General features: G+C 41.5%; 1 protein-coding gene across 1 annotated transcript in view; it reads right to left on the reverse strand.

Moving 5' to 3' along the window:
- The window catches only part of LOC134864651 (VPS10 domain-containing receptor SorCS1), a 157,209-nt gene that overhangs the window by 42,470 nt on the left and 96,327 nt on the right, over positions 1 to 18,412 (reverse strand). The window contains 1 exon segment of the mRNA XM_063883810.1: positions 11,360 to 11,518. Within this exon segment, the coding sequence (XP_063739880.1) occupies positions 11,360 to 11,518 (159 nt within the window).

Here is an 18,412-nt window from a genome sequence, read left to right on the forward strand (position 1 = left end):
TCATCTCCATCACATTGCCGAGCACATCCCTGAACTGGACCCAGAGGCAGAAATACTACTGCTGCTCGGAAGAGATGTCCTTAGGGCACACAAGGTAAGGCAGCAGGTCAACGGACCGCATAATGCCCCCTTTGCCCAACGTCTGGATTTAGGTTGGGTAGTGATAGGAGAAGTGTGCTTGGGTAATGTACATAAACCAACAGTCAACACGTTCAGTCAAGACAAACGTGCTAGACAGCGGTCGCCACTCAATCTTTCAACCCTGTACAAGCTTCATGCATGTCAAGGAGACGCCCCGTAGCCTTAACAGGTCTGGTACAGCACCAGAGAGTATGCTAGGACAGACAGTGTTCAACCGTACTGAGAACGACAACAAACCTGCTCCATCAGTGGAAGACACCATCTTCATGAAGATAATGGACACAAACGTCTACAGAGACGAAGCTAACAGTTGGGTCGCCCCACTGCCCTTCAGAGAACTACGCCAGCCTTTACCAAATAACAAAGGGCAGGCAGTCAATCGGTTCGCATCCTTGCAACGAACCTTGAAAAGAAAACCAGAAATGGAAGAACAGTACGTGACATTCATGAAGAAGATATTTGCAAATGGACATGCAGAGGAAGCACCATCGCTGACAGAAGGGGAGGAGTGCTGGTATCTCCCAACGTTTGGGGTTTATCACCCACAGAAACCCAATCAGATCAGGGTTGTCTTTGATTCCAGTGCCCAGTACTCCGGCGTCTCCCTCAATGACGTGCTCCTCACTGGACCCGATCTCAACAACTCCCTCCTTGGAGTGCTTTTACGCTTCCGGAAAGAGAGGGTTGCAATTCTTGCAGACATCCAACAGATGTTTCATTGTTTCTTAGTGCACGAAAACCATCGCAACTTCCTCCGGTTTTTGTGGTATAAGGACAGTGATGTGAACAAGGAAGTTGTTGAGTACCGGATGAAGGTCCACGTCTTTGGCAACTCACCATCTCCTGCTGTTGCAACTTATGGGCTACGAAGAGCCATAAGAGAGGGCTCACGAGAGCATGGAGCCGATACTGTCGCGTTTGTAGAAAGACACTTCTACGTGGATGATGGCCTAATATCCCTACCATCTGAAGCCAAAGCCATCGACCTCCTCCAGCGAACACAGGCCTCTCTCGCAGAATCAAACCTGCACTTGCACAAGTTCGTATCAAACAGTCCAGAAGTCACAGAGGCTTTTCCACTGGAAGATTGTGCTCCAGTCGTCAAAGACCTGGATTTAAGTGGAGAAACTGCACCCACACAACGGAGCTTAGGTCTACTGTGGGAGATCACGTCTGACACGTTCACCTACTCTGCATCAACCGTGGATAAACCATTCACTCGACGTGGAGTCCTATCCACAGTCAACAGTATTTTTGATCCCCTGGGTCTACTGGCACCTGTCACGATCCAGGGAAGAGCCCTCCTTAGAGAGCTTACCTCTGAACTATCTGACTGGGATACACCCCTCCCGGAAGACAAATCAAGCAGATGGGAAGATTGGAGAGATTCCCTCCAAGACCTGAAACAGCTTCACGTTCAGCGCACATATACGACAACCTCCCTCACGAAAGCTGTTCACAGGGAATTGTGTGTGTTCTCGGACGCGTCAATCAAAGCCATCGGGGCTGTGGCCTACTTGAAGGTGGTGCAGGAAGATGGGAAGACTGAAGTAGGTTTCGTTATGGGTAAGGCCAAGCTGGCACCCCTGTCAGAACCGACAATACCCAGGCTTGAGCTGTGTGGCGCAGTCTTGGCAGCAGAGATGGCAGACCTTATCCAGGATGAGCTGGACCTGAAGTTAGATGCCATTAAGTTTTACACAGACAGCAGAGTAGTGCTTGGCTATATTTGTAATGAAACAAAACGATTCTACACATATGTCTACAACAGAGTCCAACGAATCCGGCAGTCCTCAAAGCCTGAGCAATGGCACTACGTATGTACCAAAGACAACCCTGCTGACCACGCATCAAGGTCTTTACCCGCATCCCGCCTGGCGCAGACCTCTTGGTTCACTGGACCTTCCTTCCTGTGTCAGCCACCGGCAGAGAAAACGCAGACAGCTGAGAGGTTCAGTTTAATCGACCCTGAAAAGGACTCAGAAATCCGACCTCAGGTACAAACTTCTGCTACCCACCTGGAGGAATCGGTACTCAACTCCGGACGCTTCGAGCGCTTCTCCACCTTTACTTCACTGGTAAGAGGAGTTGCATTCCTCGTACACATGGCAAGATCCTACAAACGTTCAAACCAAGACAGCAAGTGCAAAGGCTGGCATAAATGTAACTTACCTCGGACTCCAGACGAAATGGCACAAGCTGGGAAAGTTATCCTTAAAGCAACCCAGAAAACAGCCATGGCAAAAGAACTGTCAGCTCTCCATGCCAACAAACCCATACCAAAGAGCAGTCCTCTGAGGACACTCAACCCAATCTTGGAGGATGACCTTATCTGCGTTGGAGGCCGACTACAGCACTCTCATCTTGCTACCGCAGAGAAGAACCCGATAGTTCTGCCCAAAGGAAGTCACATTTCCCTACTGCTCACACGGCATCACCATGAGCAGGTGAGACACCAAGGCCGTCATCTAACGGAAGGAGCGATTAGGGCAGCAGGACTGTGGCTCTTGGGAGGCAAGAAGCTCATCAACTCAGTAATCCACAAATGCCTAACCTGCCGCAAGCTACGTGGAAAGCTGGAAGAACAAAAAATGGCGGATCTGCCCTCAGAACGACTTGAAATCTGCCCTCCTTTCACATACGTGGGCCTCGACGTATTTGGGCCCTGGTCTGTTACAACCAGACGCACCAGAGGAGGACAGGCAGAGAGCAAGCGTTGGGCCATTATGTTCAGTTGTATGAGCTCCAGAGCTGTTCACATCGAGGTAATCGAATCTATGAACACATCCAGTTGCATAAATGCCCTCAGACGTTTCTTCGCACTCAGAGGCCCGGCTAAACAGCTCAGATCCGATTGCGGAACCAATTTCGTTGGAGCAAGCAAGGAGCTCGGGATGGACAAGGCAGTGCATAGATACCTCAGCGAACAAGGATGCAGCTGGGAATTCAACCCTCCGCACGCCTCTCATATGGGAGGTTCCTGGGAGCGTATGATCGGCGTTGCCAGAAGAATCCTCGATTCAATGTTTCAACGGCAAAACACTCGCTTGACCCATGAAGTGCTATGCACACTAATGGCGGAGGTCATAGCGATCATGAATGCACGCCCACTCTTACCTGTGTCTACGGATCCCGAGAAGCCCTTCATACTTTCTCCATCCATGATCCTCACACAAAAGTCGGGGGTTCCACCTCCCCCCGGAGACTTTTCCGACAAAGACCTGTACACAAAACAATGGAGGCAAGTCCAGGCCCTTGCAAACCAGTTCTGGACCCGCTGGAGTCGAGAATACCTACCTTCGTTGCAGCACAGACAGAAGTGGACAGTGCCCCGAAGAAACCTTCAGGTTGGAGATCTGGTTCTGCTCAGGGACAAGCAGGCCGCTCGCAACTATTGGCCTATGGCCAGAGTCAATGCCACTTTCCCTGGGAAAGATGGACATGTAAGGAAGGTCGAAGTGAAAACAACTGACCAAGGCAAGGTCAAAACCTTTCTCCGGCCGACTGCAGAAATTGTTCTGCTCCTTCCTAAAGACTGATAGACAGACTATATTTAAGATCTGTACAAGTTCTAAGTGACCTCACATAGGTCAGGCGGGGAGTGTGTTGCCTCTCCAGGCATTTAATATTATTACATTTATTTCTTAAATAATTACTTTACAGTTTAAATTAGCTAATGTAAAAATTAATATTATTTTGTTGTTTTAGTTTTTGCGACGACGTCACTTCCGGTTTAGTCACTTCCGGTTCAGTCTCTTCCGGCGATCTTCCTGTTGAACTTAGCTGGGTAGAAAGAATGGCCGACATGTGCATCGGAACATAATCAATCAGCATCCACTTGGAGGCATCAGAGTGGCAATGCCGTGAGTTGTTTGATTGTTAAAGGACATGTTGAAGATGTTATATTATGATGGATTTAGTTCGAAAAACTGTTTGATGTGTGGTATACAAGCTAAAAAGTGATGCAATTGTCAATCAGAATGCCTCATTTCAGTATTGGACAGTTTCTGTTGTTATTTATAACTATGCATAACGTGATGTTAGTCATAAGGTTGTCATAAATAGACACAATATTTTTGTATTATTGTATTTGCAGTTTTCACCGTCTGTTGATGAAGAAGTGAAAGTAAAAGGTCAAGCTTACTACGACTTTGTCTCATTGGCTACGGTTTAACTCAGTGTTTAGTCAGAGTTTCGACACACTGCACGAGAACACTACACTGCCCCTTCACAAATGAACCTTGCTGTAATAGGCCTGTGAATGGGCGGGGGTTATGAGGAGAGGGGCCCAAGTGTGGTGGGTGTTCTCAATTCAACCACTGTTCACAAGTCAGTAAATCATTGCTCTGCTCAGATTTTACTATGGGTGAGGAATGTGTGTGAAAACTTTCTGAATAAAATTAACTGTTGGAATAATTAAAGACACTTATGTGTTCCAATGATTGTTGTGGGATTTTTGTGATGATAGTGTTTCATCTGATTTTGAGTTGAATTATTTTTAATAGATTTAAGAAATAACGGAATAAACAAAAAAAAACAAGACAGTTATTCAATATTTTCAGACTTTTTGTTTCTAGGCATGCGCTTAGTTTTGAATTGATTTATCTAACTGAGATTTCTATATCCATGGCAATGTGATTGAGGTGAATGGAGTTCCATTTGTGGTGCTCACAACACTAACTTGTTTTTTAAATCCAAAGAAAAGTGTCTTAGAATAAATCATTTTATAGTTTTCTTGGGAAAACATTCAGCTAAAAATAAATTTTCCATTTGATATTTTATTTTTTAATAATATATAGATACTTTATTTATCACCATGTTATCTGCTTAGCACCAAGTGACAAACAATAAAGTGAATGTGAACATTGTGTGGAATTTAGCAGTGAAATAACTAGCTATAGTTCCCAAGAGTTGGTCTGGACCAAAACAAACTTAAAATTGTTTGCATATTGAACTTTTAATACATGTAATTTGGCCAAACACATGGCACCACAATAGCATGTCTCGCCAAAACTGTCAAAAGAAACTAAAACTAAATTGGAATAATGCAGCGTTTGTTTCAGTGCTATGAATACCGCAAACAGAACGGTTTGTTATTGGGGTGAATATAGATACACTTCCAAACTAGAAGGTATATTTAGTTTATAGTTCATCATTTAAATGTTCTGACGTTTAAATTTCTAGTTTAGCAAGTCTTATTTTTTGTTGGGGACTTGCCTTTGTGTGTTATTTAACAGTCGAGAGATAACAGAAAATAATGGCATTCCAACAAATGTCCACGGCCAGATACGCAGCAGGGTCGTTGCAGTCATCGTCGGCTCCTTAACCCACGAAATGAATAATTCAATTTGCATTTTGCCTACATATAGTGCTGGTTGCTCAACAACCTCACTGTGTCCTTTTGTCTGCAAACAAACCTGCATTCTCCGACAAAGCACAATGATAAATCAGTTTACCCCGGGGCTCACAGCTGGCATTTAATGAGGCATAAAACTTATTTCAGTGTTTCGGGCTGGACTTTTTTCCATTTTAAGCAAGAGCAACCATGCACGATGTGTAAACAATCATTTATTCACACCCTAATTACATTTATTTACTCTATTTCGAGGGGTAAAGTGCAGCCTGCATTTAAAAAACATCCGTGAAAACAGCATCTCCATCTTAAATCCAAACTGTTATTGATGTCAACTCAATAATCTTCTTTTATTTTTGAAATTCCTTATTGCGTCTTTATATTTTTCCACAACAAAAGACTGTTAATGACAGTACCTGTACAACAATTTGCTCAAGACTTTAAATGTTCCTACACCAATTAAAATGACAGTAAAATTCATTGAGGCACCACCTGACATAATGTGAAGCATATATCTTTTCCTCCATTATATTCGCTTTATTGGTTCATTCCAAAGTAGGCAAATGCAAACTTCAAATTTGTTGCGGCTCTTCCACCTGGTGTGTCTATACTGTCATGTCTAAAAGGAGAGAAACAAACGGCACGAGTGTTGACATTTCCATGACTTCCATGCCAAGCTGGACTAAGCAGATGCAGACAAAAGAGAGTGGGGGAGAGGGGGGGGATGCAGCAAATCACTTTGACTAATTATCCTCCTGCAGCGTGTTAGTATGTAGCCAAGCAAGTGACAGTGAAGAGCAGAGAGCGAAGGACATGGGAGGTGAGGGGGCGGAGGGTCGAAGCAGCCTTTCCAGATACCAAAGGTCTCGCAATCAACAAATGCAACAGCACTGCCAAAAGGAAAGTGAAAGAGAAGCACATTTTCTGTGGAGACGATGTGTGCCAGATAGGGCATGGGATAGGGAGCTGGTGGGTAGGTAAAACCCGTTTCCAATGAAGGGGTTCGAGGGCCAGTTGGGAGCCGGTGCCACATGTGAAACATTTTTTCGTGTTACCAGTGCTGCGGCACCAAAAACCGGTTCAACTCGAGCATCAACAACTGGCTTGACCAGAACATAGAACGAAGCCGCATAAGCCAGGGGCTGGGGCTCCATTTACGTAATCAACATGGCTTTGGTGGCTATGCTAAAAATCCATTTATGAAGAAATATGCAACAGGGGGCGTTACTGGTGAGATAGTATTGAAGTGGCAGCTGGAGTTAGCAGACGGTAGGCTATACGCCAGTCGAGCACAAGCTGTATATCACTGCAGCTGCTTGAAAATGCTGAAAAATAGCAGCACACTAATAGCCATGTCACTCTGTAGAAGAGTATGACGTTGGAGAAGATGTTTAACCACGCAGCATTCAAATGCAACATTGGCACAGCTCTAGCGTAGTCTGCCATTGCCGTTATTTTGAGGGATGATGGTTATGTCATAACGTGGCACCTCTCGGGTTTTAGTTGGTATGAAAACAAACTGGTTCTTAAGATCGAAAATGTAAAGTTCTTAAATTCGTCCAAAATTCTGTCAAATTAAGCCTTTCAGATGGTTTCAATAACACCTTCGGAGGATGCCTTCTTCACTGCCCTCAAACATGAAATGAATAACTGCTTTCATTATGATGATCTTTGTTTATTACAGCTCAGCATTCAATGTAATATCCCCCATTATACTTATTAGCAAAAATAGCACTCTTGCCTTGAGTAGCACACTTAGCTGGATTTCAGACATCCTCACAAACAGACCTCAGGCAGTTCAGATTGTTGGTCACATTTAATAATAATAATAATAACTTCAACTTATATAGCGCCTTTCATGGTACCCAAGGTCGCTTTACAAATACGGAGGGGAAAAGGGGAGTGGGGGTTAGGGATCAAAGGACTTAGTGCAGAGAAATGTTTTGAGGTGCTTTTTGAACATGGGCAGGGATTGAGCAGAGCGGACACGGAGTGGTAGACTGTTCCAGAGGCCCATTTCCTTTACTATTGAAAATGGCTGTGTACTCAGCCCACTCCTATTCATATTGAACATCTATGACTGTATCCCTAAACATGGAAAACTCTCTGTTGTTACGGAATTGTATTACACTACGATCATTTCTCAGATTTGGAGCACCTACGATACTTTGAAGTTTCTAGGAATCTCTTTCACAACCTGACAAGGTAATAACACACCTCTGGCATCCTGGTGAAAAACAGCTGCAGTTTTTGCGAAACCTAAAACAAGGTTCCCCTGCAAAGTTTTTGTTAACTTTTACGGAGGAGCGATAGAAAGCATACTGACAGAAAATATGACAAACTTGGATGGTAAGTGCACAGCCAAGTACAGGAAGGATCTGTAGCAGTTGATTAAAAGTGTTCAGAACATGAGTGGTGCACATCTACTGAGCATCAGTGATATTGGGGAGAAATGGTGCCTGCAAAGAGCCCAGATACTACCCCAGTCACAGCCGATACATCTTACTGCAGTCTGGAAAAGACTTCCAGTAGTATTCACTGTTGTACCTTCACACTGCAGAGCAGTTTCTTTCCTCAAGCGACAAAGGAAGAACTCCAAACTCCACCCAAAAACTGTTGTAGGATAATGAGATACAACAGTTTATCCCTTTTAATGAACCTGAACATTTTCACATACTGTACATTTTATGCGCACACTCCCTTATTGAATATATATTTTCAATTTGAATTCAAAAGCTGCGGTACACACTTGTGTAATGTATACAGTATCATATTTTTTCTTCCAGTTTTGTAGTTTGTGTATTATAGAGTATACACTTTTTTCTGTTTTTTACTGAATTTTTACTTTATTCTACTGTAGTTTTTACACAAGTAATACCTGTTAACTTCCCAAATTGGGATAAATAAAGTACACATAATCTTATCTAATCTAATTGTGTTTAACAGTCAAATATATTGCAAAATACAGACATCTTGAACCCCCATTTCTCTCTGTACCCTCCTTAATATAAACTATAGACATCTTTATTTTCTACAGAAAAAGTTGATCCAAAAATGTCACATAGAGACAACAGCCACCCTCCAGCTTCATGGTCTGTAAAATGCTCTGTACTTAATTCAGAATACCCAAATGAACTAATATATAAATTCGGTGTCAAATTAGCAGAACCACTGTCAAACAATTAGAGGAAAAAGTGAAAAGCATCCACGGTATTTCTCACACTATGCATTAGTATTGCTTCCAGGTAGGACAAACTATGTATTCACTGCCATAAAGAGTCCGTCTCACTTTTGCTTTTGTCAATGTCGGACGGGGAGTGCAAACACAAAATACGACTATTTCCCGGAGGCATATTTTTGTGATACAAAATACAATTTAAAATAATTGTATAGACTACGGAAGAACTGGAATGCAAAAAATGCTGTCAAAACTGTGTGAAAACTTCTGATGCATTAAACCCATCTAATCATTGGTTTATCATTGTCATTTGAGAGTGGTTTGAAAGCCCAGGCCCCTTTTTTTAATATTCATTCATTCACTGCATTGAGTCTGAGTCATTTATAGTCAGTAGGTTGGAAGCAAAGCTGAATTTGAAAGCAGGTAAACTAAAGTGAAACATTGCTGGAAACACAACTTGAAAGTGAATTTAGAATTTTGATGGTGTTTGTGGGTTTGGGAGTTATCGCACCGCAAAAATGTAGGAGTGTGTTAGAGGTATATATATGTGTATGTGTGTGTGTTAGAGGGATTATACTCGCTGGAAAGATTGTTAGATGTTCCTTCGAGTTGGGAAAGCCAAATCAGAGGCAGGAGGCAAGCTCATTCACACACACACACCACACACACACACACACACACACACACACACACACACACACACACACACACACACACACACACACACAATCACACTCACATACAGACTAACGTCTCCTTAGCGGAGAATGGAGGAGAATGCTTTCATTATTCATCACAGCTGAAACATTAGACCCAAATGAGCTGAGCTGCAAGAAAAGCATTTTATTAATGCAAACGGTTATTTCAAAAAACATGACCTCTCTGTTTTCTTTCTTTAAGTATCTCTCTCTGCTTCAGTATTTTGAAGGTACAATTATTTTTGCATATCTTACACTTAGCCTTGTTAGATTATTATTTATTAAAAAATAATTTGCACAGTGGCTCTGTGACCTAACAGGTTCATTTTTGAAGTATTTTTGACTGATAAAATAAAAAGCTGCGTTTAAGATTTTACAACAACAATGGCTATATGGACATAGCAGCGAGAGGAAGAGGTAGAGGGAGATCTAGTGACGGAGGAGTTGTTTTCGGCTTGGAGCTGTATGAGCATCAGCCCTGTGTTCATGCCTCTTCTACAGACAGTGGGAGAGAAGGGACATATCCTCTGTGATGGTGATGAGGTGCTGGGGCCACACACAGCTAGGCCACAAATCAAAATAATGATTTTTTTGTATGAATACATTTTTATATTTTTAGCACAAAGTTACTTTTCAATGTATTGTATTTGATACGTTTTGTTCCAACAGTATATTGGTGTTTCTGCACCTATTTCTCGATTGCAGAAATTTCTAACTAAGATTTTCAGAACAAAACTCATACAAAATGCTTTTGGCCAGAAGGCCTTTATTGGCGATGTTAGATTAAAGGTGGAGATGTAAGGGAGATAATTGCCAGAATTGACCAGCTCGTTGGGGACTCGAACCAGCTTACTAGGCTGAAGTTTTCCAGCCAGGTCGTCAAATGCAGCCTAAATATTTCTATTTTTTCGAGAAAAAAAAAGTTTTCTTTTCCATTTCCTGTCTTTGATGTTGAGCACATTTCTGCAGAATATTTGTGTTTCTGCACTAGTTTCTTTGGTGCAAAGTGTCTTTTAATATAGATGAAGTGTGTGCCATTTGGTGCAAAAGCTTGGTTTTGGTAAGTGGTTATGCAGTTTTGGGTGCAGTGCTTCATTTTGCAAGATATATGAGGTGTTTTGTACTCTGAGTGTGTGGTTTTGTGAATTGTGTTTATTGTTTTGAGAAAATGAGCCCTGCTTTCAAAAAAGTGTGTTAGCAATTGAAAAAAAAAACTGCAAAGGGTTGATACTCCCTTTTGTTTCACAAGTAAAAGAAATAACTACAGAATGCCTAAATCTACAGCTGATAACATTTATATTGAAATCAGAAGTGGTGGATCAAAATTAAGTAACATGAATTCCAAATTATGAGCACATGATATTAAATTTGATTCATACGTTAAAATGTTAACTTAACACTAAAGATGTTAAGTGAAAGTCAATTCCTTCAAAACAAAATAGATATATCACTGTTAAGCTGCATTCACATGATGCACAATTTAATCTTTGCTCACTGTGAGATTAGGAGCAGCCTTTTCACAGCCTTGCTGTGAAAAGTGCCAATGGGGTTTAAATTTATGGATACGTCCCTAGCACGGCAACATACAGTTGTCTTCTGATTAGCTGAGTAACAAATAGTCAGCGGTCAAGGTCAACAAGGTAAAGGTGGAAACATTTTGAACTTTGAGTGTTAAAGTTGGCGTCAATTTCAAGTATCTTTACTTCAAGTAAATTTAAAACATTCTTAATGGATTGATATTAAATATTTAAACAGAATTAAAGTGGCTCCTTTGTTTACTAAAAACAATATTTAGTTAAATTGCATTAATTGACTCGTTAGAGTTAGATTTAGACTTAGACTTAAAAAGTAGAAAGTGTTCTGTTCTTTCTCTCTCTTTTTGTTATGTACAAGGTGAATATATCCTTTTCGATCCCACATACTTTATCTTGGTTTATTTCTTTCTTGGGTTACATTGTTCTGTTGTCTTACATAATACACCTCTCTAACCTTTTGGTCGTGGCTGTAAGCCAAGATCCAGTCCTCCTGCTCGGGATGGAAGAGCAGGCTGAGGATGTAGAAGTTGAGGCGGTACTTCTGGTAGGTAGCTCCTTCATCAGAGCTGATCAACAGACTGCTCTCCACCTCGGGATCAGTCAGTAGCATGATCTAAAGAAGACAGAAGAAGGACAGATAAGGGACAATTGTCATAGGTCGGAGGCCTAACATCGTGTGGTTTTCAGTACTAAAGAGGCTCTTTTATGCTTTTTGGGGTTTCCTTGTCTTCTCATGTGATGTGTTATATAGGTTTTTGTGCATGGAAATGGTCTGCAAAGGCTAACATTCCAAAGTTCCCCCCCATAGGGAGTTTCTCTCCAACACAACCCCCCTACTGCCTGAAATGCATCCTTTGGACTCTTTTGTTTACTTTTGTAACATAATGACATCACTATGTAACACCCGTTCTATTAGCAATCATTCCAACACACTGTAAATGAAAGACTTAAGGGCAGGATATCTCTAAGCGGTTGACCGATCACAACAGTGCAGGCGAGCTAACCAACCAGAGCAGACTGGGCTGTGATGTTAGACAGAGGGTGAAAAGAGGTGCTGCAGCACAGACAGTATGAGAAAAATAAAGATATTTTTAAACATTAAAGCATGTAAACATTTCCCAGTAGTGGCACTAAATACAATTATGCACCTGAAAATGAGCACAATTTATCTTCCTTAACCAAAGCAAGGTCGGTCGTAAAAAAACAATAATAGCACAAAGAGACATATCAATGAAGACTGATTATAATTATTTAGATGTAAAGCATATTATTGCAACTGAGGCTGCAGATTTGCACTGGTGTAAGATGTCATCAACAGTAAGACTTCTACTGATGATGCCATACGTAAAATAGTAAGTTGTATCTGTAGGCTTGATGATATAATCAGTGTGGTAAATCATGTAGCAAATGTTTGTGTGTGCTTGTTCTTCTGTGTGGGCCTCATCATTCACATTTCAGCTTTTTATCTCTCTCCATTCTTTCTCTGCCAATGCTCAATCAGGCCCAGCAAGCACTGATTTCCCATGAGCTTCTTTCTTTTCTTAGAGGTCTGACATAATTGCCAAATTCTCGTGCAATTCTCGTACGGTCTACGGAAGGAAAATCACAAAATCAGAAAGAAATCTCCAGGTAATAGTCGATGCGGACATAATTGAATCAGTGGACCTTGTCAATAGGAGAGTGTACAGTAGCAGAGCCGCTTGTGGAAATGTGCTCCTGAGTAAAGTCTATAGCCAAGATTTTCCCCCTGGTGAAACCCCCATTAAAAATGCATGATGACTAAGGTGCAACATATAGATGTTAGCAATCAGTTCATAACAGACAAAGGCTGGGTCAGCATCTTTTATTGTTAGTCACACTCCAGGAGTGTTATTTCCAAAGCCAGTGACGGTGCTCCGCCCGCGCCCTCACTTTTAATATTTCAGGGTGATTAGCTTCTCTCTGGAAATTATTCTGTGAATGTCTTGCCACCATAGCCAAGAATAGAGAACTGAGTATTTTTTATGGAGTGTTGAAACATTTATCTGAACCAAACTCAGAGTTAACCCCTCTTTGAGGCGAGGGTATTTGTCAACTTTATTGTCCTGGGATCTTCCCCCAGGCACACATAGGCTGGCCTATATTACAGTAACAGCAGGTCACCATCTACTGGTCTGAAAAGTGATGTCAACGTGTAAGTGCATTCTAATGGCCAGCAGGGGGAAACTCAACTGGTTGCAAAAAAGCAGTCGGATTGTATAGAAGTCTATGACTAAATGACCCTACTCTCTTGACTTTTTTCTGATGAGATTATGGTCTCAAAAGCAAGTTTAGAGTCTTTTTAGATACGACATGGTCATTTTGTACATTATGGTACAATTTAGAGTAAAATGAACGATTAAGGGTATGCTTTAGCGTGTAGCTACATTGTGATTGAAAGTTCCACAAAGGCATTGTCTAGTTTTTTAATAGTCAGGTTTTGATTTTAATTTTTGAAAGTTTAAGTCTTTTAGAGTTTATTTTCAGTTCATGAAAGTTAATTTAAACCTCTAGGCCATCAGATTTAATCCCAAAACATTTCATTTTCTGCCCCAAGGGGCTAAATCAAAACAAGAAAATACATAGTTTTGTTGTGTTCTTAAGTAGTGAAAAAAAAGGAATATCTTAAAAAATAATATATATATATATCCAGTCTATATATATTATGATTTAAGATATTTTCTCCCTGTTCCATATTATGTTTTTAAAAGTCAAACAAACTTTAAACACTACTATACAATGTGTATGTGCTCGTTTGGATGTCTTTTTGTTGCCATTATCATAGTGGTATCAAATATGCACATGGTTCAACAACATTTCTTAAGCACTTTGAATTGCCTTGTGTTGAAAGGTGCTTTATAAATAAACTTAACTTGCCTTGCCTTACCTACGTTTTTGCCACATCTAAAGCAAACAAGTGCAGAACATGTGTCATGGATTATTTGTGCCGTTAGACCAAGGTCGTGATGGTTCCTACTGATGTCTAGTGGTCTCCAGTCAATGCAATACATGTAGCAATTACAGGCCACTACAAGAGCTAGTGCTGGAGTTCAGTCGCTACAGAGAGGCTTACATGCGCTTTAGAGATGGCCTTTGGCATGACAACCTCTCTGAGCCCATTATATCATCAGACAGCCGTGAGAAAAAGAATACACACTCCTCTCAGAGTCAATATCCTTCTCAGTATGGCACCGTACAGCAAAGTGTTTCTGCTTTCTCATGCTAGTGAGTCATTTGTTAGCACTCGCTTGGGTAATGGCAGTAACTACTAACAGCAGTTCATCAATCACAAAAGGCAGATATAATGCCACATATGTGAGCCCCATGCTGACCATTCCAGTGAAATGCACTCAAACGCTGTCAGAACTACAAATCCCCATTAACATTGTGCTCACTCCCTGGAACTGCAACTCAGCTGGCATAGTAGACAATTTAAAATGTACTGATGTTTTTGTTGATTACTAGGGGGTTACAGACATATAATATCATTTGGCCCGAGTACAGAAATGTGTATTTCACTGAAATCAGTAAAAAATAACGTTTCATTCGCCATTGTGACTTCTTAAAATATGGAGATTGCTACATTCTGATGCAAAAAGTATGCTTTTTCTATGTTTATACATGTTATTTAGCCTTTTGAAGGACAGATGCTACAATAGTGAAAGCACAATGTTGTTGGTTCCAGGAAAATATGGTACAGAAGCTAATTAAGTTTAAATAGAATTTGTTAATCGTGTTTTTTAAACTAGTCATAGTTTCCTCCCAGAGCAAATTCAAAATTGCCTTGTTTATTACTTTTAATTTCAACTTTCATATTTTTGAATTTAGGAATATAAAAAATAACCCAAAGCAGTCGATGATATTGTACCACCAGCACTTGTTTTGGTCTTCTAAGGGCTTCCTAGAAATATAGCAGTCCTATACTATAACACTTTTGTTATCAGCACTGAATAAGTAAGGACTCCACATTTGCACTATTAAGTTAGTAAAAGAACATTTAAGCCATTGAAACTGTATATTTTGTGTGTGAGTGCAACTGTAAATTATGAGGCCAAAAAGGTTGAAAATGAAAAAAGCTTGATGAAGCGTATACGTGCCAGCTGATATGTTTAAGATATGTGTAAGGAATACGCCAATGCCGTACAGTAAATAGTCTAAGATACAATATTAATGAAATTAGCCTCATACCTTCCATTTTACACAGTCACACAGTAATTGAATTGAGACTCCTTACTATAAATATATGCCTGATTTCCCACCCTGCAATATATTGATTGTTTGTTGTTGTTGTTGTTGTTGTTGTTACACTTTAAGGGTGTTCAGATTGGAAAAGGCTATAAAAAGTGGAACAACTGAACGAGTTTGAGATTTAATCTCTCTTGGGAAAGTCAATTTTCTCGCTTCTCCTTGAGAACTACTTAGTTGGGAATTATTTAATAAAAGTTAAGAAACGAGTTTTAGCCAATTTGAGAAAACTACCTGAGGTTACAGTTTTTAACTAGGATTGACCAAGTGAGCATTAGTCAGTGCTATTTTGTATTAAAAATATTTTTTGGAGAGCTGAATGAAAAATTGGATGGTCAAGGCCAGTCCGAATTTATCCTTTAATCTGAAAAGCACTTTTTTCATGTTTTCATTCGTTGAAGAACTCCTGTTGAAGCACACAAAAGTGTATGTTCCAACACTTTTTACAGCCATTATGAATGTCTCAGATGTTGCCTCTAAACTTTGATCCAATGTTTCAAGGTGAATGTTTCTCAAAGAGCCAGTAACAGATAAGGCAGGAGGGGAACATTAAAAAAAAGACGGATTAATTTGCCAAACCATTCATGGGATGGGTTTATGGGTTGTTTTGTATAAATAATTCTTCAAACTACAGAAGCAACTGCAAATTATTTCACAGCCATACCAGCAGAGGCTGATAATGCTCATTTTAAAACATAAAGGCTTAATTTGGAGTTTATTGAGTGACAATTCCATAGACTGTATATATAGATGGACAGAGTGGCTCCATTCAGCTGTGTTCTATAGAATTGAAGCAACCGAGGCGACGCCATCTTTGAAAATTTGGAGCCAGTTCGAAGTACGCTTGCGCAGTAGAATCTGAAGCATGCGCAGTGAAGAGGAGGTCGCGATCAGACCCGCCCACTCATCGAGTGAAACACGCCCCTTATCGAGTGAAACACGCCCCCTTCTCCATCAGTTCCCCACCACACACACAGGCCGAGTCCGATGCCCTGTTCCAATACCCGTACTTTCCGCCCTTTCCGCCCTGTGTTTGGGTACGTAGGGTGTTCCATTTCTAATCGCGGCAGTGAAGTGCACTGTAAAATACCCGGATAACGCCCTCAAATCGTCCATTTTTTGAAGTGTGGAGTTACTGTGCCCTGTTCCGTTACCCGTTCTGTGTACTGTGTACTGTGCACTGTGCACTGTCCGCCCTCAGAGAGTGGGCGAAATTCGACGGCTGAGTATCGTTCCAAACTTCACCCTGCCTGCCGCACTTACCGGAAATTACGTTGGATGTGTACAACGAAACCCCCAGAAACCGCGAAAAATACAATAATTCAAATCTTTTGTCAAAATGGATGCCATTGTTGTACTGCTTTTGTTCGTGAACCTTAATCTGTTTTTGATACGTTGTCATCGCCGCCGTCGTCAACGTGTCTTTCTAATGGCCAACAACGCACTGGTGTATACGTACGTACGTAACTTCCGCTACGTAGGTTGTACGTAGACAATATGGCGGCCGTTGAGTGCGGTTGAGTGTCCAGTAACTCCACACTTCAAAAAATGGACGATTTGAGGGCGTTATCCGGGTATTTTACAGTGCACTTCACTGCCGCGATTAGAAATGGAACACCCTACGTACCCAAACACAGGGCGGAAAGGGCGGAAAGTACGGGTATTGGAACAGGGCACTGGACACTCAACCGCACTCAACGGCCGCCATATTGTCTACGTACAACCTACGTAGCGGAAGTTACGTACGTACGTGTACACACCAGTGCGTTGTTGGCCATTAGAAAGACACGTTGACGACGGCGGCGACGACAACGTATCAAAAACAGATTAAGGTTCACGAACAAAAGCAGTACAACAATGGCATCCATTTTGACAAAAGATTTGAATTATTGTATTTTTCGCGGTTTCTGGGGGTTTCGTTGTACACATCCAACGTAATTTCCGGTAAGTGCGGCAGGCAGGGTGAAGTTTGGAACGATACTCAGCCGTCGAATAGCCTCGTTGCACGGTAACCGTAAATTCTACTTCCGCTGTTACTGTATGCGCTTCTAAACTTCCGGTGTGATATCGGTGAACGTCAAACATGGCGAGTTTCTACACTAGATGCCTGCAGGATCTCCCAAACATTTCCATCTCAGATGTCCACCGACTTGTTCGGATGGGCAGTTCTACACCGAAGAGCAAACGTGATAAGGGATACAAAATGTACCTATCCAGTTATATCGACAATTATGAAGGTAAGTTGTAACTATGGCACAATATTATTGTAGCTACATAGCTAACATTAGCGCTTACATAGTGATATTACTGTGGTAATAGCTTTACTTACTTTTATAATTTAACGTGGTCTTTGCTCGACTTTTCAATGTTAGAAAGATATAAGATTAAATCATTAATTAAACCAAAATCCTCCGACGCAAGGCTTCGTTGTCCTCAACCAAGTCACTTGCTCGTATCACCGTTTGTGGCAACACCGAGTAGTCGTGGTCAGTAGCTACAGCCGCGATTTCCATCTCATTGTCAGAGACATCGGGACTCTCCACATCTGGCCGCGGGCGCCTCTCCCAAACACTCGGTCTAGGTGCCGATAGCTCAAACCCGTTCCAAGAAAACAGAACAGGGACTGATCCCTTTTGGAGTTTTCTTAGTCCCCCGGCTGTCACGACAAAATCTGTGCTTTTAAAGTGCCTACTGCAGACCTTTGAATGTTTCGTCGGACTGAAATTATCCCTTCGGATTCTCCTCAGCCACTCGGCCCGTACCGCCGGGTCAACGGGAAATGAATGAAAGGAAAGTAGCTTATTGTACCTCGAAGAATTCGTACACTGAGGTACACAACAGTGCAGTGCCGATGTCCCCACCCTTTGAAAGGTCAGTCGTCTTTCTTTTATTGTGAACACACTCATTGTACACTTCTAAATAGTAAAAGCCGGTTACCGGTATCCAGCTGTCAAACGCTATCATAACACGGAAGTGTTCGACCGGAAGTTTAGACGCGCATACAAGTAACAGCGGAAGTAGAATTTACGGTTACCGTGCAACGAGGCTATTTCGCCCACTCTCTGAGGGCGGACAGTGCACAGTGCACAGTACACAGTACACAGAACGGGTAACGGAACAGGGCACGACTCTCTGGGGCTAAACTGACTTTTTTCTCATTAGAAATCTCGATGTTTCGAGCGTCTTCAACATACAAATCTATCTGTTTTTCGTTGGTATATGACCATAATCCTTTCAAGGATGT

This window comes from Eleginops maclovinus, chromosome 5 (assembly GCF_036324505.1).
Source record: "Eleginops maclovinus isolate JMC-PN-2008 ecotype Puerto Natales chromosome 5, JC_Emac_rtc_rv5, whole genome shotgun sequence".
NCBI classification, from domain to species: Eukaryota; Metazoa; Chordata; class Actinopteri; order Perciformes; family Eleginopidae; genus Eleginops; species Eleginops maclovinus.